Source organism: Cibotium barometz, chromosome 21, assembly GCF_041138505.1.
Source record: "Cibotium barometz isolate CiBa-2024 chromosome 21, ASM4113850v1, whole genome shotgun sequence".
In the NCBI taxonomy this organism is placed as follows: Eukaryota; Viridiplantae; Streptophyta; class Polypodiopsida; order Cyatheales; family Cibotiaceae; genus Cibotium; species Cibotium barometz.
The window spans coordinates 22251374-22278050 of NC_141066.1; the positions used below are offsets into that span (position 1 = coordinate 22251374).

The window sequence follows — 26677 nt, forward strand, 5'->3', positions numbered from 1 at the left end:
GATTCACACTTCCCAGATTAATGAAGTGTAGTAGAAGCAATGTTGTATTTCCATTCCCTAGGAAGTGGGAAACACTTCGTCTATACACATAACAACGGCATGAAGCCGATCACTTTATGCCACAAGTTAATTGGTAGTTGGACTAATTAGTGTTCTCGCTCCTTATTCAAACTTCCGACACTGATCTCACAAAGTCCTTGATGGAAGAGAAGAGTGGAATAGATTCTAAAGGAGCCTAACTAGGATAATTTCTGGGCTTAGCAACAGTGTGAACTGGTTGATATGATTTTACCAGCAAAAAGGCATGTAGTTTTGGAGCCCAGGGAATCTCCTTGTATTGAGATTCTAGTGACTCAATGACACGAGAGAGCTTGTCACAAAAGCTTATCTCATGATTTCGCCTGATAACCTATTTGACCGTGACACTTGGGGTTCAACCGGAGGGTCCCCTTGTGTCATGTGCATAGGGTGTATCTACCGTGTGCTACACGCACCCAAGACTAGCTTCGAGGTTTGGGGAATCTTGGAGCTAGGCAGGCTGTTTGGCGAGCTGAGTTAGGGATAGACTAACGGGCGGGCACCCAACTATGGACGGGCGGACGCCCAAGTGTGGACGGCCGATCATGGACGCCCGATGATCGGCCAAGAGCCTATAAAAGGGTGGCCAAGGTTAGTCATTAGTCATATAGAGTCTCGCGAGAAGAGCTCTATGGTCTGGAGCCTGGATCTAGTGCAGACGTGCACCTGCTTTATGCAGCCGAGGCCGGCACCAATCTCGAGGCCCGCGAGGGTAGCTTCATGGCGGTATGGGACGTCGCGAGGTGGAGATTGGTCGGTACGTCAACCTAGTTAGCTCAGCTAGTGGCTCGGTGGGGACAGCCAAGTCTGTGGGCTTGCCCACGGCTGTCATGGTTGGGAGGTGAGTCAGGCCTGCACCCCCTTGTTGTTTGTTTGTTTGTTTGCACGTTTCGAGTCTTGAACCGGGAGCGTTCTACGAGGAGATCCGGTGGGGATTTGACAGTGGTATCAGAGCATGCCTTGTGAACGAGCAAGTCGGTAGGTAGAGAAGATGAGGTCGAAGAAAGGTATGTGTTCAAGAAGCTTGCTGTTTTGTTTATGCATGCTGCTGTTTTTTCAGCTAGTATGCGCTTTTTCATCAAAGAACCCGTGATGGAGAAGGTGGTCTAGTAGGGTTGATTTGTTTTGTAAGAAGGCTAGATTCGTGCTTGTGCAGTAGCATGACCTGTTGAGAGAAAACAGAAAAATAAAGCATGTTCGTTTTTTTTTTGTTGAACATGAGAGGGAGAGCGAGTGAGAGATGCGCAGATGGGATCGTTGGCAGTTGCGTAATGGTTGTGGGCTACCGGCTGTTGAAGTCGGCCACGCCTATGCATGAAGTCGGCCAGGCCTACGTAGGCAGTCAGCCAGGCCTACGCAGGCACGCGCCTACGCCTACATGGGCAGGCGCCCAGGCCTACGTGGGCAGGCACCTAGGCCAGGCTGGCAGGCGCCCAGGCCTACGCTAGCTTGTGGCCAGGCCTACGCGAGGCGCAGGTGCAGGCGCAGGCAGAAGCGAAAGCACCACGCTCAGCGAGGCAGCAGGCAGCCACACATATCGAAGCGTAAGCAGCACCGGCAAACACGAAAGCACCTGTAGCTCGATCGGTGACGGCAGTAGCGCAGGTGACGAAAGCAGCAAGCCAGCGGCACTAATTCAAGGGGAAAAGAGACCCCTCTAAGGTTTAAAGGTGTTTTTTTTAAAGAAAGCAAAATATATATATATATATATATAAACACAAAAGCAAAAGCTCAAGTTGCTTTTAGGGAAGTTTATATAAACCCCTTAAGTGGGCTTCTTGCCACACATCTCTCAAGTTTTCAAGCTCTCAAGCTCTCAAGTTCCCTCGCAATCAAATTTTCTCTCCACTTGCCCTCTTCAAGGTGTGACCCAAGAATCGGAGTTGGAGCCCCTTGTCGAACGCGAATTGATGCCGACCTTTTTGACGATTATGTGTCAAAATCAGATTTCCAAGAGTTCAAAGTAGCTCTCGAAGCTTCTTCTTCGGAACGTCAGGCACAAATCGCCGCCCAGATGCAAGCTTTGCAAAACTCCATCTCTCTCTTGACCACTACCCTCTCTACTCTTTCGGGTATGGATACCTTGGCCTCTGCTTTAGGCCCCAATATTACTCCGGAACCGTTCGGGGGCGAGCAAAAGCAGCGTACCAAGGAGATCGTGGACACTTGGCTACATAAGTATTCGACCCAAGAATCGGAGTTGGAGCCCCTTGTTGAACGCGAAGGCTTGCCGGCTACGGAAGATACCGATGCCGATCTTTTTGACGATTATGTGTCAAAATCAGATTTCCAAGAGTTCAAAGTAGCTCTCGAAGCTTCTTCTTCGGAACGCCAGGCACAAATCACCGCCCAGATGCAAGCTTTGCAAAAACTCCATCTCTCTTTTGACCACTACCCTCTCTACTCTTTCGGGTATGGATACCTTAGCCTCTGCTTTAGGCCCCAATATTACTCCAGAACCGTTCGGGAGCGAGCAAAAGCGGCGTACCAAGGAGATCGTGGACACTTGGCGACATAAGTGGAAGGTCCATTTTTCAGTTTCATCCATATGATAATGGAAAAAAGATCCAGTTAGCAGCAGGTTTCCTCTCAGGCAAAGCTTTGATTTGGTGGAAGGAACTCGCCCCTAAGCCAGCAACTTGGGCACAATTCGAAGACGTCTTCAAGAAGGAATTCCTCAAGAAAGAGGATGATTATGATGTTGTTACCCGGTTTACCGCTTTGACCATAACCTCACAGCACCTCACTTATGAGGTCTACCTCCAGAAGTTTAGGGACTTACAGATGAAAGCTACAAAGATGGATCCCACTACTCTTTTGGGGTTCTTCATAGCTGGTTTACCAGACTCATACCATTTACAAGTTAAAAATAACAAATGCTAAACATTGGACGAGGCCATTCATTCAGCTAGTATCTATGATGATACAATGGTCTCTTCCAAGTCTAAACCCGTTACCGAGCAAGGGAACAAGCACAAAAGAAAGTTCTCCGCACCTATGGCTAACACGACTAAAGGAAAGTCTTTGGACCAACCTTCAAAGAATTCAAGTTCGACAACCGTGAAGAAGAAACGACTCCTTAAGTCTTTAAAGCTCAAGGAGGAGGGACGTTGTTTTATCTGCGAAGAAAAAGGACACATGCGTAACGAGTGCCCAAAGCAAAAGGGTGCAAAGACCAACGCAGGACCCAAGCCAAAGGTAGCTAACCAGTTGTCTTTGACAGGTACGTCAGTTACTGTACTTTCTCGCCCTAGTACATGTTCTGATTGTCTGTTCAACTCTAAAGTATTTGGCTTGCATGATCTTCTCCGAGTTTATGGAGAAGTGAATGGCCATAGAGTTCACATTCTTCTAGACCCTGGCAGCTCACACAACTTTGTTAACTACAAACTTGTGCAGAAATTGAGTCTTGATATGACACCCAACGATCATACCTATGAGGTACGCCTACCTGCGGGAAGGCAAGTATGGGATCGAAAGGTGGAGATGCTACCAATCTAGATTCAGGACTACAAAGACACTCTGGAATGCTATGTTATGCACCTAGCAAATGTAGACTTGTTATTAGGGATTGCGTGGTTTAAGACTCTTCAAGTCCAGATAGATTGGTCTAGTCTTATTTTCTCTTTTCAGCATAGGAACACCCAGTATAGTATTTTAGATGACTGTATACATCCCTCTCAGGGACCTCTTGTAAATACAGTTGATTTTGGAAATATAATGGATTCTTCTTTGTACACCGCTACACGCACGCAACACTAGCTTCGAGGTTTGGGGAAGCTTGGAGCTAGGCAGCTGATTGGCGAGCTGAGTTAGGGATAGACTAACGGGCCGGCACCCAAGTATGGACGGGCGGGCGCCCAAGTGTGGATGCCCGATGACCGGCCAAGAGCCTATAAAAGGGTGGCCAAGGTTAGTTATTAGTCATATAGAGTCTCGCGAGATTTGTGAGAGCTCTATGGTCTGGAGCCTGGATCTAGTGCAGACGTGCACTTGCTTTACGCAGTTGAGGCCGGCAACAATCTCGAGGCACGCGAGGGTAGCTTCGTGGCGGTATGGGACGTCGTGAGGTGGAGATTGGTCGGTACGTCAACCTAGTTAGCTCAGCTCATGGTTCGGTGGGGACAGGCAAGTCTGTGGGCTTGCCCACCGCTGTCATGGTTGGGAGGTGAGTCAGGCCTGTACCCCCTTGTTGTTTGTTTGTTTGTTTGCAGGTTTCGAGTCTTGAACCGGGAGCGTTCTACAAGGAGATCCGGTGGGGATTTGACACCTTGTGGTCCAATAGCTGGGTTTTCCGGTTGATGAGGAACCACTTGTACAAGGTTAGTTTGAGTTGGTAATGATCAACAGTTCTGGGGAACTACCTTTGTGGCAATTGTTCCAGAACGTTCTGGAATGATTCCACTTTGGAAGGTAATCCTTCGTTGAATTTGGTAACCTCCATAGTTAAGGATTGGCGTGTGGAAGCTTTCAATAAAAAGGAGCAATCATGTGCCTTGTTAATGAGTGATCACATCTTCAAGATGTTCAATCTATTGGCCACAACTTGGTAGCCAATTATTTTGGCCGATCTCACTAGCATGGTGAATGGTCACATGGCTATATTGAGGGTGACTTCAGTGTGAAGTGTGATCCCTTAAAATTAAGTTGTGGACATGATTTCCTTAGGGGAAATAAGATCCAAGGACCAAAAGTGCTTAGCACCTTCAATATGGATTGCTATAGATATGCAAGGTGACTCAATAAGTCATGCCTTTTAGGCTACAATTTCACTGTAACTTGGGAGAACATTCATTCTTTGGGAACAAGTTGCTTTATATGATTGCCCTCTTCTACGAGTTGCATGCTCAAGAGGTAGAAGGAAGGAAATTTCAGATTTTGGCTTTGCTTCAAGAGGGCTCGCGGAGTTCGCTCCTATTGCAAGCTTTAATGTCCATGTAGTAGTGACTTCCATGGGAATAGATTCCATGTGAGGGAAGATTCTTGTAAGAGAGAAGACTAGCAGTTAAGGCTCAGCCATACCTAAAGCTTATTGGGAATTTCTTCTTACAGGGTCAAAGATTGATTGCTTTTTGCATGTGTAACATGGGTGCTTGCGGAAGCGTATTTAAGAATTGATTGATTGCGATTAGCACCTAATCAGAGACTTCAACCCATGCTCAAATTGCTTCTTCTTCATACTCAACACACAGTAGGAAGAGATGACCAACACAATAGATGACCTAATCTACCACCTATTACTAACATGAAGTATATACAATGTTGAATAGAGATACTCATCCGTAGCACTACTCTTGAGCTCTTAATGACTCAATGATAAATGACTGATCAATATATGCATATGGCTAAAGCCTTGACTCCTATTTATAGTGTATAATGTTGGTGAGTTGGCTACCACCCCTAATAATAAAATCCCACTGAGTGTGTTCACACACTAACCAAATAACTCTGTCCACACTAGGCTGCTTATTGGGCACGTGGACGATATTACAATGATTTGGCATAATAACCCTAACAAACACACGAATCCGGCCATGTATTGGACCTTTGAACTAGCCAAGGGTAGAAGCATGTCCACGTCACACTCAGGAGAGCGTGCAAGTGACAACAGATCAGTCAACTTTCCCACCTACTTAAACAATGTCACTGAAGAAATGCTTCATTGATAAGTGGGGCCCTTGTGAGAGATACAAATTACAGCCTTTCTTGTTGGTCACTGGACTCCAGGTGCCAGAGATGGGTAGATTTGCAACAGTATTGCTGCGTAGCACATTTGGAGAGCTCGATGCAACGAAGCCCTCTAAGGTACCCAGTGGAGTCCATCCGGATCATCTGGCTCGATAGCATTCATACCCTTTGCGGTCAGTGTTAGAAGCTTTAGGGTGGCTCAGACCGCATGCGGAAGCACCGGGAGGCAATCTTGAGGATATGGCATCACAGTCCCTTTCTCATTGACAATGGTGGCGAGCCCATTTGGCACTATAGACCACCCGTGTGGCTGTTTCCCCCTTCCCCCATTGTGTGAGATAGCCTTCTCCTCCTAGAGCGGCCAACCGAAGGACGAGCATCCTCCCGCCCTTTTATGCTTCTCGACTCTTGCTCCCCATGTGGAGACAAGTTTGTACTTAGCCATTATGGCTATTTTTCTGAGTAACTAATCGAAGGATCTTTTTCCCAAGAAAAAAAAAACAAGCCTTATCCAAGTACAAAAAGATAACTCTGTGAGTGTGTGTGGACCCACCCTTAGAGTGGTGCACCTAAATATCTAGATATTATACTTGTACTGACCTAAGCAGTGATGTCATACTTACCACAAGTTACATCATTCGAGCCATGCAAATCTCTGTTAATTTGTGCATTGTCTTTCTCTCTATCACTGTTCTACTCACTGTCACTTTTGTACTCCCCCATATTCATGTATTCATGTATCCATGTACTCATGTACCCCATTTTGACTAGTAGCATTAGCTTCCCACTCTCCCTAGTTTGCTGCTTCCGGATGCTCCCTCTACTGATGTATTGTAGGGCTAGATACTTACCTTCAGTCCTTTCTTTTCTTTTCCAGACAGTGTATCAGATGTCTCATGGTTGTAACTTTGGTCTCATAGGTCACTTTGGCCTTTTGAAGACGTTAATATAACATTTCATTTCATTTCATTTCTCTCTCTCTCTCTCTACACAGTCTGAAACCTCATCCACGTACATCCCTTTCTCCCACCTTATTTGGGATGTACATGGATGAGGTTTCCGACTATGTAGAGCGGGAGGGTGACAGAGGAGCACAACTAGCAGGGACATGGATTCCGCTGTTATTGTATGCTGATGATATTGTGCTGATCTCAGATTCTCCAGAGGGGATGCAGCGTCATTTGGATGCATTGCACACGTTTGCCCAGGACAGTGGATTGTCTGTTAACCTTGGTAAAACCAAGGTGATGGTGTTTAACACCACAGCACAGTGGGTTAGGAGATCAGTACCCACCTTTACATATGGGTGGAGTATACAGATGCATATACTTACCTTGGTGTGGTTTTTAGTGGCCCACTATTTTCCTTGAGGAGAGCAGCGGAGACCAGATTGACCAGAGCTTATGCAGCATTGGGGAGACTAGAGAGGATGTGTTCGCAGGTTGAGTTTCAGGAACCTCGAACAAAGCTGTGGCTCTTTGACACTTTGGTCACTTCAGCCATGCTGTATGGAGTGGAGATATGGGGACCCTCAGTGGATCACCACAGCCGAGCTGGTAGCACTGATGGATGGAGACGTATGGAGAGGCCCTTGGTTTCTATGATTTCCCAGATGATTAGGGCCAAGGCCTCCGTACCACATGATATTATCCGTGCAGAGATGGCTGCCCCCCCATTGGTAGTCGAGGCACTCACTCGATCAGTCTCCTTTATACATAGCACTTGGGCTCTCCCTAGAGACAGATATGCTCGCTTAGCCCTGGAGTCTTCACGACAGTTGGCATCACAGGGAGATGGATCATGTTGGTATGCACAGATGACAGCTTGGTTCCAGCTGCGTGGCTTTAGTATGGACAGGCTACCTCCATTTCAGTACTCCCTGGATGCACCCTTCCTCTCTCTCACACGGGCAGAGATTACTAGACTTATCAAGCAGGACTTGATTCAGCTGGACACTAGGAGGACATGGATACAGCCAACACACAAGCTTGGTACGAAGATGGCTTTCTATAGAGATCATCTTCTCCAGCTCATGCAGGATGGGTTTGTGATTAGACCCAGCTACATGGATTCTCATCTTTCTCATGGGGTACGGTTAGATGCGCACATCCTCACACCAGCTAGAGATTGAGACTGGCAGATTCAGAGGAGTACCAGCTGAGGCCAGGATTTGTCAGTTGTGCCAGATGGAGCCAGAGACAGAGTTACATTACATATGTCACTGTCCAGTATATTATGAGATACGAGGCCGTTTTCACTGCCTGTTTAGAGAGGGTTTCGGACCACTTTCTAGAGTCATGAGATACCAGGATCAGAGATGCCTCGGAATATACTTGCTGGAGCTTCGTAGACATAGAGAGGGTCTCTTGAGAGGGAGGGGATCAGAGAGGGAGAGACACCTACAGAGGCAGATTACAGACTTCTTTTGACCAGAGATTGAGCAGTCAGGCCAGCAGGCATTGCAGCTAGCCCCAGAGTATAGCCGCACCAGAGGTACACTGATTGATCGGGCTATAGAGCTGGGGCGGTCCAGGCGCCCCAAGATGAGAGGCCCATCTCGACACCGGCGGAGACTACAACAGAGGATCAGGACCATACTAGCACGGCATGGGAGACGTCCAGTCAGAGTACTCACCATGGAGGACATTGAGAATATCCGCCATCGATCGATGAGAGACATCTTTGGATAGTGATGTGTATGATGCTTACCTTTGTTGCTGGAGTTTTCCTCCCACATGCTATCCATTAGGAGCTCCTAGTACCGTACTTTTCCTCATAGTTGTTTCAGTTTCAGTTAGTTGTTTAGTTGTTTTTAGCTTTTCTTACATAGACATTGTATCAGATCCACCAATTGTTGTAACCTTTTTGGTCTCATAGGTCATTTTGGCCTTCTAAAGACGTTAATATATCATTTCATTTCATTTTATTTCTCTCTCTCTCTCTCTCTCTCTCTCTCTCTCTCTCTCTCTCTCTCTCTCTCTCTCTATTCGAGGGCGCTACCATTGCCTTTTCAAAGAGGGATTTGGACCACTGGCTAGAGTCATGGACTATTGTGATCAAAGATGCTTGGGTTTTTATCTCTTGGAGATCCGCAGGCTCAGAGAGTCCATTATCAGGAGCAGACGCCCGACTGGCAAGGAGTCCACACAAAGACAGATTACTGACTTCTTTAGAGGGACTACCCGGGAGGACACACAGCCGACAGCAGGCACCCCGTGGGACTCTAGTTGAGAGAGCTATCCAGTTGGGTAGATCCAGACGCCCGAGGGTTCGCGGATCCTCACATCGGAGACGGTGCCTACACCGGAGGATTTAGAGCATCATTGCGAGGCATCGGGCTCGTCCGACCAGGCATCTCACTATGGCAAATATCCAGGCCATCCGGCAGAGACCCATGCTAGAGCTCCTAGGATGATTACCACTCAGCCATATACTGTTCTACTCACTGTCACTTTTGTACTCCCCCATATTCATGTATTCATGTATCCATGTACTCATGTACCCCATTTTGACTAGTAGCATTAGCTTCCCACTCTCCCTAGTTGCTGCTTCCGGATGCTCCCTACTGATGTATTGTAGGGCTAGATACTTACCTTCAATTCTTTCTTTTCTTTTCCAGACAGTGTATCAGATGTCACATGGTTGTAACTTTGGTCTCATAGGTCACTTTGGCCTTTTGAAGACGTTAATATAACATTTCATTTCATTTCTCTCTCTCTCTCTCTCTCTCTCTCTCTCTCTCTCTTCGCCCCTCGACTCTCTCTTCCCCACCCGCATTTTTCTCTTCGCTGCCTGCATCTATCTTCGCCTGAAGTGAAAGCCCTCGAGACTCTCTCTTCGCCTGAAGTGAAAGCCCTCGACTCTCTCTTCACCCCCTATTTTTCTCTTCGCTGCGTGCAGTTCTCTTCGCCCCTCGACTCTCTCTTCCCCACCCGATTTTTCTCTTCGCTGCCTGCATCTCTCTTCGCCTGAAGTGAAAGCCCTCGACTCTCTCTCTTCGCTGCCTGCATTTCTCTTCGCCTGAAGTGAAAACCCTCGACTCTCTCTCTCTTCGCGCCCTTTTCCCACACGCCCTTGCTCAGGCCCCGAAGGCAGCAACATAATCCTATCTGCTGCTACTTGCCTCCCCACTTGCAACTGGCCATCTATGGGGGGCACCAGCTGAGGAGCAAAATCAGTACTAGAAGGGGGACCCCTTCAGTCCAACATGGACAGCTCGCCGGCAAAAAGGACTAGAGGTGAGAAGGAGAGGAAATTCAGCTCGATTTGGGCGAGCACACAGAAGATCGGCAACCCCCATATCAAAACATGCTTGACCACCATGAGAGAAGTATGCAAAATGCAAGATACGGACATTGAGCACCTACAAAAGAAGCTCAGGGAGAACAAGGATAGTGATCACCTTAGGCATGAGTTGCGCGCCTCCATGCAAGAGGAGATGGATAGGTGGAAGGCAGACATGCAGGCATACATGGCAACTCAGCTAAGCAAGATGCAGGAGGAAATGGTCCAAATGTTGGACGCAAACACCAGCCACCACACCTCACTAATCACAGAGCTGGAGGCCCAAGTCGACACCCTTAAAGTGGAAAACGAGACCTTGAGGGCACGTACTCAATTCGAAGAAGGAGAGATTCAACTATCCCTCAGTGATGAGCTGAATACACTTAGAGAGCAAATAAAGACCCTCCAGGAACAAGAGGAGAAGAAGGCAAACGAGGCAGCCACATGGGTCGCGTGAGTCCGGCATCGACAATCTACTCCGACACCACTCTTGTTTGGGTAACTTGTCTTCATATTTGCATTTGCATTGGATTATCTGGCTGGAAAGCCCTCGGAATCTTGTACACATATTGAAATACTCCAATGGTATACTTCAATATTGAGAAGGGGAGAGGGGGGGGGGGGGGGGATTGGCCCGTCTGTGGCCTCAATGGTGGGCAATGCTTGTCTTTGCAGCTTATCTTGTGCAATGATGAATCTTTCAGTTGTTTTGTGCATTGCGGCTATATTACATTTTAAGTGCTAACGTGCATATTGTTCACGAGATGATGCCCAAGGACGTTCACACCTAGCTGGTGTAGTTACACCTAGATCCCCAAAATTGAGGGCGTTGAGAATCCCATGCAAAACATGGAGTCCTCCAAGAAGATCCAGCCCACCCTGTCATAAGCCGTCTCAAAATCAAGGATGATGACTTCCACGTCCTCCTAAACGAGTCATGCCACTGCGGTTGCCTTCCAGAAGGTGAAGATATTATCAAAGATGCTCCTATCCCAGATAAACCCTGTCTGTGTGCCATGAATGAGATTGGGGAGATGCGGCTGAAGCCAGTGACTAATCACTTTGGCAAGGATCTTGTAAGTGGTACCAAGGACAGTGATGGGGCACTATTGCCAGATCTGAAGTCGATGACCCCCCTTTTTGGGGATCAAGACATGTCCGCTTTAGTAGACAAATCTTCAAAAATAAACCGCCATATTGAGTTTCTATCATTTCTTCAGGAAAGGACAGACTCAGCCATGATGAAAGCAAGCTCACTAGAGAGAACACCCCCACAACTCGTCTGGCAAATACACCACTTAAGAAAGAGAGAGTAAGCATAAATCAGCTGGCTGCAACTTGGACGAAGACTTCAAAAAAAATATGCATGACCACTAAAAGGGAAGAAACAAGGGCAGGAAGATATGCCAAAAGTTCAGGTTATTTCCATAACTTAACAAGAACCAAAGTGCCATTTAACTCCACAAGATTCTAGTCACAAAGCTCCAAATCATCACGTCTATCATGCATAGCATAGACAACGTGCTATGACATCCTCACTCACATCGAATAGGTGCATGATATGTGGATTCGCACATATCCATTTGCTGGTACCAATGACCAAAAAATTAGTAACAAGGCTCTCCCTGGCCATCTTTGCTTCTCTATTCTCATGGCCTGCCCAATCTCAAGAAGAGCACCCACATCTCCCAAGGTCTCTCATTGGTGTACACTTGTCATGACAGGCTCATCTGCATTCTCATCTTCATTACAGTCCACCCTTGTACTATTGGGTAGCGGGTGCAATAACCACTGCTGGTGTTGTTGTTGCTAATGAGGATATGTTCTAGATTCATGAGTTAAAGAGTCATAGTAAAATAACATAATCAACTCGAATTATTGGACAAAAAGAGATGATCAAAGTAAGACACGCACTGTGAACTCAACCTCTGCATGCTCAGCATCCTTGTAGACCCTCACCACCTGCACAGAGTGTAAATCACTTGATAAATGTATGACCTCTTGCAAATGTACCCTGAAAATGAAAAGCAAAGAAAGGCAACTGCTGCAATACACAGTATCCTATTCCCATCGTAACCTCTCAATAAGCACACTGCACTACAAAATCAGATCCTCTAATTGACTGTTGTAAGCACCCTTTTTCTATTAACTGAGAAATGGAACCTGGGACACCCAAGAAGAGATCTGCTGATGCACTTCCTGCACAAGAGAGCCCTGAACAACTGATGAAATAACCTGCCAGCAGATGACACAGCATAAGAATCTCATTTATCCAAACGATTGTGATCATGTCATAAAGGTCTGTTTTGAACACATCTATGAAGACAAGACAAGGGATTTACATTGTTGCCCACAGGAAAACATGAGCTCGTGTTAGGGCGGAAAACATATGCTCCCGATGCCTGCCATGCATTTCAACTTCTAGACAGTAAGATGTCCACTTCTAGATAGTAAGGTGTCCACACTGATCAGGTTTGAAAGAAAACTGTACAGCTGCTCAATCATACTGAAAGCAAAGAGAAACAAGTTCGTCAAAATTGAAAATACCTGACCCCGAGTCTCCTCTGTATTCCCATCACTTGCATTATACCAGCAGTAGGATTGCTGCACAGAAACCTCTATCTATGGAAGCCAAAAATACACCAATTAGGTTGATGCATAAGAGTAACAGTATATATGAAAAGATATATTAAGATTCAGCCATAAATGATCACCTTCTCTATCTTCAAAACAGAAATGCATTCATGTGACATGAGGCTGTAACATAGCTCCCATAATAACCTAGTTGGGTAAAGGCATGTTCCTAGGTTGGAGCAGGACAGGCTTGTTCATGAATTGGGATAACAAAGGCTTGTTCCCAAGTTTGGACAAGAGAATTCCTAAGTTGAAATTCAGCATTCCTAAGTTGGAATGCAGGGACTTCCCACGTTGAAATATTCTACAAGCTCCATAAGATGGAAAATCTCTATGGTAATGAATTGTGTGATTTATCTAATGTTCTGCTGGTGCCTGGAACAAACATGTGCGCATGACTTGTTTTCAAAAAAAATGAAACCCTTTCCTGGAACTCAAGTGCTCCGGTAGCCCCTGCAGCAGCCCACCTTTCCCTTGTGCCACATGTGCACAACCCTTTGCAGTGCACCAGCCCTCCTCCATCACTGCCTTCTCTCCTGCTTCCCCATTTGGTCCATGCCAGCATTCCCAGACCTTCGCCTTCTCCCCCGCTCTCACACCCCCCCCTCCCCAAAAGAATTTCACACTGTTCGTCAGGGCCTTCCCTTGCCCTCCCTCTGCTCACGGGCATCCCTCCTTGGTTGCTCCTTCTAGCTTAGCCCTTCTGGAGCCTGTTCCCTGCCCCTCGCCTGTTTCAACCCTACTGGCTGGTCCCCCTCCTTGCCATCTGCTCCCTGGCAGCTGATCACCACCCAGCATCTTTAGGCAGCTGATCACTGCCCTTTGGCTCTGCACCTCTGGAGAACTCCATGGAGCTGCTCTGTCTACCATATCCCAGGCTGGCGTCTGTTGCCAGCTTGCTAAAGCGAACCTCCAGCTCTTAGCTTCCTCACTGTCCTCTCTTGAAGAGCAACCACCCTGGAATGCAAGTTCGTCCGCATCAGGCCGGCCCACTTACAGATGCAGGACCTACACCACCCTACTCAATGAGCAGGGCACCTCTTAAATGTCCAATTTCTTGGTAATGGCTACATCCAGATGGAGTTTGACTTGGCCACCCTCGCGGTCAAGGCCCTCTCGTCGTCGAGCCCAGTTGTGGTACATGGCTGCCAGGTTCACTTCACCACTTGGAAGCATGGTTTCTCTCCAGATTCAAACCCATTGGCAGGAGCTACAAGCTTCCCAGTTTCAATTCCTTCCCAGGATTTTCCAAGGAATGCCACACTCTTCTTCCGGTGATGCTGGACAGTCCTTGGGTGCCCCCCCCCCCCGCCAAAAAAAAAAAAAACAACCACAGCTACTTTTGTGCAGGCAGTGGGGCTTTCGACCCAAGTTCTTATCGCCGCTCAAAAGAACCTACTGTGCCAATTTGCGATCCCGCAGCTGGATGGGACTTCATTTTTGCACAAGGCGTGTTCGTTCCCAGAGCCTAGCCTGCCTTGACCGTTTCTATGAGGAAGAGTGGGCATGTGACAAGGGCGGCATGGTAGGCATTCTTGCTTGTATTACCTTCTCCGACCATGCCCAGTCTTGCTTCATCTTCGTGATCCATGACGGCAAGACCATCATTACTCAGCCAAGATTCCTAATGCTCCCATCGGAAATTCAGAGGTTTGCAATGGCATGCACACGCATAGAGGAGCTCTTGGGGCCCTCTCTTCATTCAAGAGCAGTTGCTGCTGTGTGGCACTATTCAGGAGATCAACAGTCCACAGCCCATGACCAGCTTTAGGTCTTTCGCAAGCAGGACCGGAGCCTGTGACACAGCCTCACCTCACTTCAGCACCTCAAGGAGAAAACACCGGACAGTGCTGCTTGGGTGGGCGCACTAATGGAGGCCGCCTGTTAGGCCCACACCTACCTGGAAACCCTAGGAAAATCAAGTAAACCTGCACACAAAACCAAGAGAGAGAAAAACGCATCGAATCCAAGATTTGTGGCTAGCGTCTCACCACCATCCATAGGCTCCCGTCTGGAGCCCAAGCCTGAGGTGTGATTGACTTGAGTTAGCCAGACCCTGACAACATGTCTTGGCATCCCATACCACTAGTCACCTGCCCGCCTGCAGCGTGCTCTGGCCTAGAGGTCTTGCGCCGGGCTGAGTTCTACCTGCCGCATGGCTACCTCCTCCTTGCATAAGTGACCCCTCAGGTCACTTATATAACAGTAATGACCTTACTATATTCACTCTCTGCTATATTTAGCACCTAGACCTAGAATACTATTCATAACTCTAGGCATATTCACGCCTCATCCTTGCTAGCACTCTAACTGTGTGTGGCCATACAGGCCCCACACTGCTAAACCCTAAACATAACCTCGTGTTAGCTCACGCCCTCTAGTTAACTAACCCTAGGTTAGCACACCCATGGCCAATGGGGACATAACATCTCCCCCTTCTTTTAGATTCAAGTCCTCATGAATCTCGGTAGGAGAACCAACTGTGAGCCTAACTTTGAATTCCTAATCCCAACCATAGCATCCACTTAAGGTCCCGGCCCTTACCTAAACCATTTTAGAACTTCTACAGCAGATTTGTGTTACTAGAATTACAGAATCCCTATAAGATGACTTGCTAACTGATTATATTCTCTGAAAGCAGAATCAAAGTCCCCAGAATCAGATTGACATAGGAAGTGGAATGCAAACCTTGTGCCATACTACAGACAATCTCAAAGTGACCTTTGAACTATAGCACCAAACTGCAGCACAGTTTAGCATATAATACTAAACTCTATGTGCTCCATCAGCAACGTCAAGCTGACTCAATGCTCCAAAGTTGCAAAAGATCACCATCCTAGTGTCGCTAGTCTAGACTCGTGTCACATGACTGGACACAAAAGGTTCTTGTCCCTACCAAGGAAGAATAAACCATCTCCCAAATCAGCCAAACCTCCAGGTTGTGTATAGAACATGGTTCCAGCTAGAAAAACCATCAGCTTTTTCCGGACCCCACTCTTTTGCCAGAGCGAATTGAACATCCACAAGGAATTTGGATCCACAACAGGGCAACACTATGGGATCATACTTCATAAAGAAGTCACTCCCATCAAATCACTTGTCATACTTGGTAAGTTGTGCCAAATCTGGCACCTAAATACCAATCCAACATCCAACATTCAAAAGATGTAAGCAATCACCAATCAGCACTCTATATGAAATTCATCCATACACCAATCCTAGGGCAAACAGTAGGTTTAGGACAATCAATACAGGTCTCATGTAAAGCTTGTGATCATGCATTGTGAGTACTCATCTGTAGGATTAGTGGTCTAATCCAGTAGGGTTAGGGGAGCCCTCAGATTAGAGGAAGCAAGCTGATACAGGCGGCTAAGGCTCATGGTTAATAATACCAAGTATACTGGCTATTTATGACCAGGCAGTTATTTATAGCAGCAACAGCCACTATTATTGTTCACAGAGTTATACACTCTGTGGTATGTGCCGGACCAAGATTATCATCGGGAACATGATTGGATTCGATGGATCACAGACAGTCATGCCGAAGGCCTCAACAAGCAGGCGTATACCAATGTTGACTGGCATGGTTCGTGGGATTGGAGCCTTAACCTCTGGCTTGGGGGAGGTTTGCGGATGCAAACCTTCGGTTGTGGTGAGCTAGCTTGCAAACAGCATACCTGTCCAGAGATGAGGGAAGCCTCTAGAGATTCACCAAGGCAATAGAGATCTTCTGTAGTGCATATGGAGCGCAGATCAATTGGAACAAGTTGTGTGGATTATGGGTTGGCTCATCAACTACCCCAACTTGAAGTCCAGTTGAGGCTCATCAGTGGATCCGAGTGGCACTCTAGTTCGCTATCTTGGATGGCAGGTGGGCATCGATATCTCCCCAGAGCAGTAGCGAACCCCTCTTCTTCTGAGCATTTGGAAGAAGCTATTATAGTGGAGTTCAACTAGGCTTTCCTTAGCTGGACAAGTTGTGGTGGTGAACAAGGTTCTTCTCGCCACCATGTGGCACATCACCTCCTACTAGGCCTTCTCCCGGGCTTGCATTGGGCAGGTTCAGCAATGGATCTGCAACTTTCTTTGGGCGGGCACAACGACAAGAGGCCTGCCCACGCCAAGGTGGCCTGGAGAGTGATCATTTACCCGTGACGCAAGTTGTGCCCTTTTGGGCAAGTTAATAGAGCGAGCCCTGGAAGGACTTCCTCCTAGCTAGGATCACCCCCCGAGCTTGCGGCAAAGTTGGGCATCAAACCAGATGAGATGGGTGTGTTACATGAGGCTACTTTGGCTTGTCCTGGACACTCGGTTGAGGTTACACCGATCATTGGAAAACTGCGTCTCGGTGTGCAGACTTATACGCACAAAGAAGATAATTCTTCATTATGCATTTGGAGGATTGTGATGTTTTGTTGGGTATGCCTTGGTGCCATAAGGTTAAAGCAGTAGTAGATACTTTCAACAAGAAAATCTCTCTCACTCATAAGAATAAGGAACACACTCTTGATGTAAAGCTTAAAGGAGAATCTATTCCTGTTGTATTGGCCTCGGCCATTTCTCATTTAATAAAGAAACATCTTCTGTTTACTTACTAATTGTTAAAAAGAATCGGGATACCATGGATTCTAACCTATCTGAGTTGGATAAGGAAAGATTGGACTTTCTCAAAAGTTTTCAAGATTGTTTTTCAGAGGCTTTGCCAGGGGAGTTGCCGCCTGCTAGGCCTGAGGATCATGGGATTGATTTGATTCCTGGAAGTTCACCACCGAATAAGCCACCCTATAGGGTGAGTGCAGCCCAACAAGAAGAGATTATGAGCCAAGTGCGTGATCTGTTGGACAAAGGGTTGATTCAGTCGAGCTCTTCACCCTATTGTTCACCAGTGCTTTTGGTACAAAAGAAAGATGGTTCTTGGATTGATTACAGGGCACTGAATAAGATTACCATCAAGAACAGATTCCCTATACCTCGAATCGATGATATTTTGGATCAGTTACAGGGAACAGCTTACTTCAGTTGCATTGATCTGAAGAGTGGATATCATCAAATTCGCATCAGGCCAGAAGATGTGCACAAGACAGCTTTCAAGACAACTTTTGGACTTTATGAGTTTTTGGTCATGCCTTTTGGTCTTACGAATGCTCCAGCGACTTTTAACACGATGATGGATCGGATTTTTCGACCCCACCGTGCTTTTGTGGACACCTTCTTTGATGATATAATTGTGTTTTCTCATTCAAACAAGGAGCATCAAGAGCATTTGACCAAAGTCTTTGAGGAACTCAGAAAGCATAGGTTGGTTGTCAATGGAAAGAAGAGTGAATTTTTCATACAGGAGATTCACTTTCTTGGGCACATAGTGTCTAGGGATGGCATCAGGATGGATCCAGCAAAAATTGAAGCAATATAGAATTGGCCGGATTTGCAGACTATTCATGATGTGAGAAGTTTCTTAGGACTTTGTTCATATTACAGGAGGTTTATCCGATTCTTTGCAGAAATTGCTTCACCTTTACATCACCTGACCCAGAAGGATGTAAAATTCCGATGGACAGAAAAGAAAGTGGAAGCTTTCAACAAGCTTAAGGAAAAGCTAACCACTGGTCCAGTTTTGGTTTTACCGAATCTTCATAAACCTTTTGTGGTACAGTGTGATGCATGCGGGAATAGCATTGGAGCTGTTCTTATGCAGGATGGACATGTTATTGCTTATGAGAGTAGAACTTTGTCACTAGCAGAAAGGAATCTACAAGTATATGAGAAGGAGCTTCTTGCGGTTATTCATGCTCTTTCTACTCGGAAGCATTACCTTCTTGGGACTGATTTCATTGTTCAGAGTGATCATCAGACTCTTCGCTATTTCCTTACCCAAACGAAGCTTTCCGAGAAGCATATGAGATGGGCAAACTTTTTGTCCATGTTTCACTTTCAGATTGATCATGTGGATGGCAAAAAGAATGTGGTTGCGGATGCCTTGTCTAGGAAACCACATGTGGCCGCCGTCTCTATTATCTTTCATCACGAACTTGATGATATGCAAGAACAATATGCTCAAGACTCAGATTTTGAGAGGATTTTTGATCGTTTGACTGAAGGAGAGCGAGTTGATCATTATTCTCTCAAGGAAGGATTTTTTATGATGCATGACAAATTGTGTCACATCTCAGTTGAGGCAAAAGGTTTTGACAGAATGCCATGCTCCGCCTTATGCAGGCCATCGTGGTATTGAGGCTACAGTGAAGGCTTTGGAGGCATTCTTTTATTGGTCTACTATGCGCAGGGATGCTGATGCTTTTGTTCGTGATTGTATCATTTGTCAGAAGGTGAAGTATGACCGTCAAAAGACACCTGGGTTACTTCATCCTTTGCCTATTCCAGATAGACCGTGGGAGAGTATTACTATGGATTTTGTCTTTGATCTTCCTAGGACAAAGAGTGGGAATGATGGCATCTGGACTATCGTGGGTCGTTTCAGCAAGCAGGCTCATTTCATTCCAGTCAGGAAGAAGATTAATGCAGAGCAAATGGTGAGGATATTTTTGACAAATATCTTCAAGTACCATGGGATGCCCACATCTATTATCAGTGATCGAGATCCTCGAATGACGAGTTTATTTTGGAGAGCAGACTTCGTTGAAGTTCTCATCGTCTTTTCATCCACAAACAAATGGGCAATCGGAAATTGCCAACTCAGTTGTATTGGATCTTCTAAAGTGTTATGTTTCGGATCATAAGGAACAGTGGGAAAAGTATCTTCCTTTGGTGGAGTTTGCTTACAACAACACCATTCACACTTCAACAGGTAAGGCACCTTTCGAGATTGTGGAAGGCGGGAAGAAAGAACCTCCGATCCTACATACAAAAGATAAGATCTTCGAGGCAGATCGTTTTGTGGAGAATATGGATGAGGCTTACAAAAAGGTCAAGTTGGCTCTTCAAAGGACTCAAGAGAAACATAGGAAAGCAGCAAACCTACACCGTCGATCATTGGTTTTTGATTTGGGTGATTGGGTGCTTTTGAGATTTGAAAAGGCTAGACTCTCATTTCTTTTGGTTATTCTTACATGGTGGTCTCCCTACCAATCAAGGAGATCAGTTTTCGGTGTAGCACCTTCCTGTCCTAGATGTGCGGCAGATTCCGAGTCCGTACAACATTGTCTATGGGGATGCAGCATTGCACAACAGATTTGGGGTCCTGTAGCCCAACTTATGGGCAAACTGAGTGGCCGAGCCATGCATGTGACTTGGGGGGCAGTTGCTTGGCTCTCCCAGTCCGGTCCGTAGCTTTTTTATGAGGACAGTGGTACAGATTCTGCTTTTTTCATTCATAGAGGTATTGCCCAGCATGGTTTATTGCAAGATGTTCCTCACTCTCATTAAACACCCTCTAGACAGAGGATTGACACCAGTTAGGAGATTATTGCATTACAACATGGCAGATCTGGAGAGCTAGATGCACGGAGGCTATTGAGGGTGTAGGGTGTCCAGATTTTTGGGTCTCAGTGCATTAGTACTATATGGGGTGATATCATCCACACTCTTATGGCTACTTGGGCTCGCATTCAGGGGCCCTCTCGTTCTACGTAGGCGAAGCGTGTGATATTTATGCGGGAATGGGACCATGGCATCTTCTTTTCCTCTAGTACCACAGGTCTTACATGGCATCATGATGCTCCTCAGTGATTGAAATCACCTTACATATTGGGGTGATTCTATTCTTTTCCGGTTTATAGCTGTGATTGTTGTATGTTTTTCTCATACTTAATAGAAGTCTCTTTTTGAAAAAAAAAAAAAGAAAAAAAGAAAAAAAAGGCTAGACTCAAGAAAATGAAGGGTAAACAGAGTTTATATCCTAAATTGAGTATGCGGTACTATGGGCCTTTTCAGGTGATTGAGAAGATGAGTGATGTTTCTTATCGTCTTCAGTTACCGGATCATTGGAGGATTCATAATGCATTCCATGTGAGTCTTCTTAGACCTTTCAAAGGTGAGGTGCCTTCAGATCAGGTTGATGAACCGCAACCAGAGGTAGAAGAACTTGATGAGATTCTTCAACCAAAACAAATTTTGGCACATAAAGAAAGAAAAGTCAGAGGGACAGTTTCACGTCAATATCTGGTGAAGTTTGTGAACTATTCACCTATGGATTTGAAGTGGATGGAGGAGGGTGACTTGGCAAATTCACCGAGGATACTACAACTTTACCTCGAGGCTTTTGGTTTGGAGCCTACCTTAGAAAGTGCTTCAAAAGGTTCAGCCGTGGATTCTCGAGTACTACCTGTTACTCAAGAGGGGGGTGACTCCGCTCCTTTGTCACAGAGTTCACTTGGATGAGATCTGGAAGTCGCTTGGTGTTCTTATCAGCACACTCGAGATACTGAACTAACAATATATCTGCCTATGGGATTTCTATGATATATGTGTACTAGTCACATGGTTTGATTCATGGATATTCAAATCTTTTGAGAGAATGGGGACGCCTATTCTAGACTTTCGTTTGATATGCATCACTGTTCACTCATGTTCATGATGTACTGCTAATCGTGGGTCCTGTGGGATGGCCAGCAGCTAAAGCATCCAAGGGGACATGACTATTCACGAGGTGGATGCTCTTGATTTATGTTATTCAGATGTTATGTTTCAGTTGGCAGGACATAGCTTTCTCGTTGCTCTCTTAGGTTCTGTTTAAGTTGGCAGATCCTTTGAATGAACAATCGAGGACGATTGCTTTGTTTTAAGAGGGGGGTATGTTACAGGACTGCGTATTTTACCTCTTTTTCTTAAGTATTGTAATTATGTTTTAAACCTGTTTAGCATTCACTAATCATGTTTACCTGTAAATGCATGAGTAAGTTTGTACATGTGTGTGGATGTAGATACATGTTTGGTGTGTGTGTGTACACGTGTGCATGCTCATGTGTTTGTTCATGTGCATGTATATGTGTGTCTCTCTTACCTTGTTGCAAGTGTACCTTCTTTCTCTCTCAAGGTGGCACTGACACGTGGCACTGGTACAAGCAGCTTACGTCACACCTGACTGCTGCACAAGAGCTGATGTGGTACCTGGCTGCAGCACACGTGTGTGTGGTACTCCTAACTGCTGTTGGTACACGTGGCGGCTAGCTGATGGGCTGCCATGGTTGCAGGCTCTTCTCGGTGGCTAACAGCATAGGCAGGCTGCAGGCGCTGCCATGTAGGCAGCTGACGTGGCAGGCGCTGCAGTCGTACTGCAGCCAAGCGGAAGATAGAGAGAGAAGCGAAGTCGTGCAGCAAGCGCAAGGCGGGCAGCAGAGAGGCGAAGCGACGGGCTGCAGCAAATCGCGCAAGAGAAAGCGCCGGGCTGTAGCTAAACGTGAAGGCGACCGGCAGAAATAAAAAGTGCTGAAGAAAAAGCCAGGCAGCACAAAAACGCGCAAGAGAAAAAAAAAACTGCGTGGGAATTTTCGAAAACGCTAGTGCCGTGCTTTTTTTTTTTTTGATAGAAAATATTTGAAGAGTTTTTGAATGAGGGAAAAGCACTTGTAATAGATTTTTCCTAAGGGGGAAAAGCACAGCTTTCCCCCCAAACTTGTATAAATAGGGGGCCAAGGCTCTTGTATCCCTCAACACAATTTGGGTGAAAGCTAGAAGGAGATCTCCACGTGGATCAAGGAGGCATCTTCTCGGGAATTGTACAAGGGCTACGCCGACCTCAAGTTATAAATAAATACCTGGAGGGGGGGCGCCACGCTTCGGGGCCAATTGGTCTTTTGTGCAGGAACACTCTAGCTCCACTTGTTTATTTTCTTCTTCCAAATTTATTATTCCAGTTCGTAACGCAATTAAAGTGTGGTTAAGTGTGTTCACCGCCCGTCAAGTTTCTGAAGGCCGGTTTCAACAATCCTAGCTCCATCGATTAGTCAATGGACTCCAAGTTCTAGCCAGAGATTTTGGATTTGCAGCAGTATTGTTGCATGGCACATATGGAAAGCTCGATGTAGTGAAGCCATCGAGGGCATCTGCACCCGCCAACAAAGTCCATCCGGAGCATCTGGCTCGATATCATTCATACCCTCTAGACACTTGGGGAAGCTTCGGGGTGGCTTTGACCACATGCGGAAGCACCGGGAGGCCTTCCTGAGGATCTGGCGTCACGGTCCCTTTCTAACTAACAATGGTGGTGAGTCCACTTGGCACTATAGATCACCTGTGTGGTTGTTTCTACATCCCCCTATTGTATGAGATAGCCTTCTCCTCCTAGAACTGCCAGCCGGAGGAGAAGAGCATCCTCCCCCCTTTTATGTTTCTTGACTCTCACTTCCCCATGTGGAGCCGAGTTTGTACTTAGCCATTATGGCTGTTTTTCTTGGTAACTAATTGAAGGATCTTTTTCCCGGGAAAAAAAGTGTACCTTATAGTCCCGAAGGACTCTAAGACAACGAGGACTGGAAAGTATTACAAGGTCTCTTCTTGGTGTTATGGCCCATATCAGATCACAAAAAACATAGGTGATGTGACTTCTCCCCGTATTTTCCCTATTTTACTGGTCGTGGGGGGGCTATCAGTTCTGGCCACCTGGATGTGTCTTGGCCGACTGGAGGACTTTTCCTAGTCGTGGACTCCTCGCTACTGTCGGCTGGTTTATAGCTGGCTGACCAACATAGGGGGGTGGTATAAATACCACCCTGCCCCCACTCCATTGAGTCATTGGATATTGTACCGGATCTTGTATATAGAACAGAGTTCACATAGCTTCTCTCTCTCTATTCTACGCTTGCTCTTCCTCACACAGTCCTACGTTTTCAGGCTGGTGGTTCTCTTGTGTTTGCTCATCTTCATCATGGTGTCTTGCTACGTTGTGCTCTCAGTTGTTTGTCTCATATCCGCTGCATATTCCGACATGGTATCAAAGCCCCAGGTGGCTTGAAGGTTGGAGACTTTGGAGAGCTTGCGGGGCTGTTTCTTGAAGACCTTGTAGCTTGCAAGAGATTTGAAGAGCTTGCGGGACTCCTGGTTTTTTGGTGCTGATTGGAGATCTCTTGGGCTGTTCGGGACTTGGAGATTGGGTAGAAGGCGGCCATCACCATTGGACAGTCAGCTTGCATATTAGTTGCAGCCTCTTCTTCATCTTTTTCCCACCCACCCTCCCTTCACAAGACCAAAGTAACCCCCCAAAGATGGCTGACTTGCTTGAGATGGCTGAGAAGCACGTGAAGATCCCTACTCTCCCCACGCTCCCGGCGGATTGACAGTTGGACGGGACCAACTATGGCATCTGGAAGGTTATGATGGAGTCTTTATTGGAGTCTTATGACTTGGCTGATTTCATTATTGTTGATGTTCCGCGGCCAAAGTTGGAGGACGAGGAGCTGTTACCCTCTACTCGGAAAGAACGGGGTATAAGAAGGTATCACCCATGAAGCGGATCTCCTTGGAAGTGTAGATGCAGGTGATGGATCCTACAAAGTCTTCGATGATGTGGGAGCACATCAACAAGTTACAGGCTCTTCAGCAGGAGGTTCTTCAGGCTGGGAAGAAGATATCTTCAGAGGACATGGCCATCAATCAGTTTGTTGTCTCGTCTAACCTCTCAGTACTCAGCTTTCTACTCCTCTTTGATCACTAATGGCAAGCTTTGCACCATCACATGCGGGGAGCTTGTTCCTATGGTCTTGAACCAGGAAGAGCGTTTTACGAACCCTCCACAGAGCGGAGGTTCTCAGGCCTTGATTGGCCAGTGGTCGCAAGGTCGTCGTAAGGGCAAAGGGAAGTCTTCACAAGAGAAGTCTTCCGAGCAGGAGCTCGGCTTGGATCGTGACGCCTTCAAGGCAAAGAGGACCTGTAACAATTATGGCAAGAAAGGCCACTATTGGAGAAAATGTCCTAAGCAGAGCACCGAGCAGGGTGCACATTCCTCAGCAGTAACCAAGAAGACTCCGGCCTTTGTGCACTTGAAGATTATGGACACCAACGTTTCATCTTCTTTGAGTAGGGAGGCGGTTGGACTCACCGCTAGGGACACTCGGGAGTGGATTCTTGATAGTGGTGCTTCCAGGCACATGACTCCTTCCCGAGAGTTATTACAGGATCTTCAAAGGCATGCAGGTCACATCCTGATTGGTGACGAGTCCACTATACCTATTCACAGTGAGGGCAGGTTAGAGATCGTTCCCGATGGTAAGAGGGGGGAAGCATTCCTCCCAGGTTCTTTTTGTCCCATCTCTTGGTTTTCATCTATTGTCAGTGCATGAGGTTTTCAAGACTGGTGTACGGGTGGAGTTTGAGGAGCATTTTGTTGCTCTCCGGGACAAAGTGACAAGCGAGGTTGTATGGGAAGGTGGAGTGGAGAATGGGATTTACAAACTCTCATCTACTTCACACATGACATGGCAGACATATACACTAGCAGAGTAGAGAATGGGCTCCTACTCATGGATCCCCTGGCACCTATGGATACCATTACAGCCCAGCTGGCATCACTCCTACACACGGCTGCATTACAGAGCTTCCCACATCGTGTACACTCAAGAGAGCCTGCGAGACCTGGGACTATGCCCCAGAACAGATGGTATGATGACGAGTGCAGAGCCCTATACTCACGGCTTCGCATACAGAGAGCCTTGGGAGCCATCACAGAGCAGGAGTCGAGGGGAGAGATGAGGAGACTTACTCGCCGCAAAAGGCGGGCCTTCGTAGAGATACAGGAGCTAGAGATCTTTCATTTCTTCATGAGTAGAGATAGCCCTGTCTCATGGCGGCACTTCAGAGAGCCCCGGACCCCGACACCTATTGCAGACCCATAGACATGGCACACATATGCAGAGGGCCTATACCATGCCCCACAGCAGCCACCTATACCTCAGCCACACAGGAGCCTCGACCTACCACAGCTAGCTTCTTTACCCACTCGATGGTACAGGAAGCTATCCGCCGCCGACCATATGGACTTGCAGGGTGAGCATCTCATATATGCAGTAGATTCTTTAGCTCCTTTTCTTGCACACCTGTTTAACAGGGCACTAGCAGAGGGTTTGCCTGCGGAGTGGACGATGCACACCATTGTGCCGATTCACAAAAAAGGGGATATGCTGGATCCGAGCAACTACAGGACGGTTATGGTTGGCCACGTGCTGGCCAAACTCTATGGTGCAGTGCTGGAGCAAGAGCTTAGCTTATATGCTGAGCGAGCAGGTTTACGCTCATCAGGGCAGGCAGGCTTCAGGAGAGCTTTCTCTACCACTGACCATGTATTCACTTTGAGATGTATGATTGATCAGGCCAGAGTGAGGAAGAGAAAGCTCTATTGCTGCCTTGTGGATTTCCACAAGGCATTTGACACAGTACCACGAGAGAGGCTCTTTCAGCGCCTGCAGTCTCTTGGCATACCAGCAGATATGACATGGGGCATCTATGCATTATATGAGCAGGTTTTTGGGCGAGTCAGATGTCCAGGAGGTATGTCCGAGACTATTGCTAGCACCATTGGTGTGAAGCAAGGATGCCCACTTTTCCCCACGCTATTTGGGTTATACATTGATGAGGTGGCTGACTTCATTACACGGGGAGGCGGAGATGGAGTTGATTTAGCAGGTACCTCAGTACATATTATGCTCTATGCTGATGATATTGTATTAGTGTCTGAGTCTCCAGGTGGTCTACAGCAGCATCTACATGCACTCGATGATTTCTGCACACAGAGGGGTCTTACTGAGAACCTTGGGAAAACCAAGGTTATGGTCTTTCATACATCGAGACAAGGCAGGAGTCAGCTGACATTCACTCTCGCAGGATGCCAGGTGGAGGTGGTGACATCATACGTGTACCTAGGGGTTACCTTCTCTGCAGCAGCCACACGCTTCACCATGGGTTCAGCAGCCAGAGCTAGATTGACACGGGGATATGCAGCATTGGCTATGCTAGAGAGACAGTGCCACCAGGCGCATTTTCAGGAGCCCCGGACGAAGGGGTGGCTATTTGACACATTAGTCACACCGGCATTGATGTATGGAGC

The 26677-nt window shown here is 46.8% G+C and overlaps 1 protein-coding gene across 1 annotated transcript in view; it reads right to left on the reverse strand.

Moving 5' to 3' along the window:
- LOC147626959 (alpha-mannosidase At3g26720-like) overlaps positions 1 to 26677 on the reverse strand; it is a 108948-nt gene that overhangs the window by 6654 nt on the left and 75617 nt on the right. The window contains exons 18-21 of the mRNA XM_086815522.1: positions 12598 to 12672; positions 12393 to 12452; positions 12214 to 12285; positions 11965 to 12012 (exon numbers count right to left, since the gene is read on the reverse strand). Coding sequence (XP_086671648.1) covers positions 11965 to 12012; positions 12214 to 12285; positions 12393 to 12452; positions 12598 to 12672 — 255 coding nt within the window. The remainder of the gene's footprint in view (positions 1 to 11964; positions 12013 to 12213; positions 12286 to 12392; positions 12453 to 12597; positions 12673 to 26677) is intronic.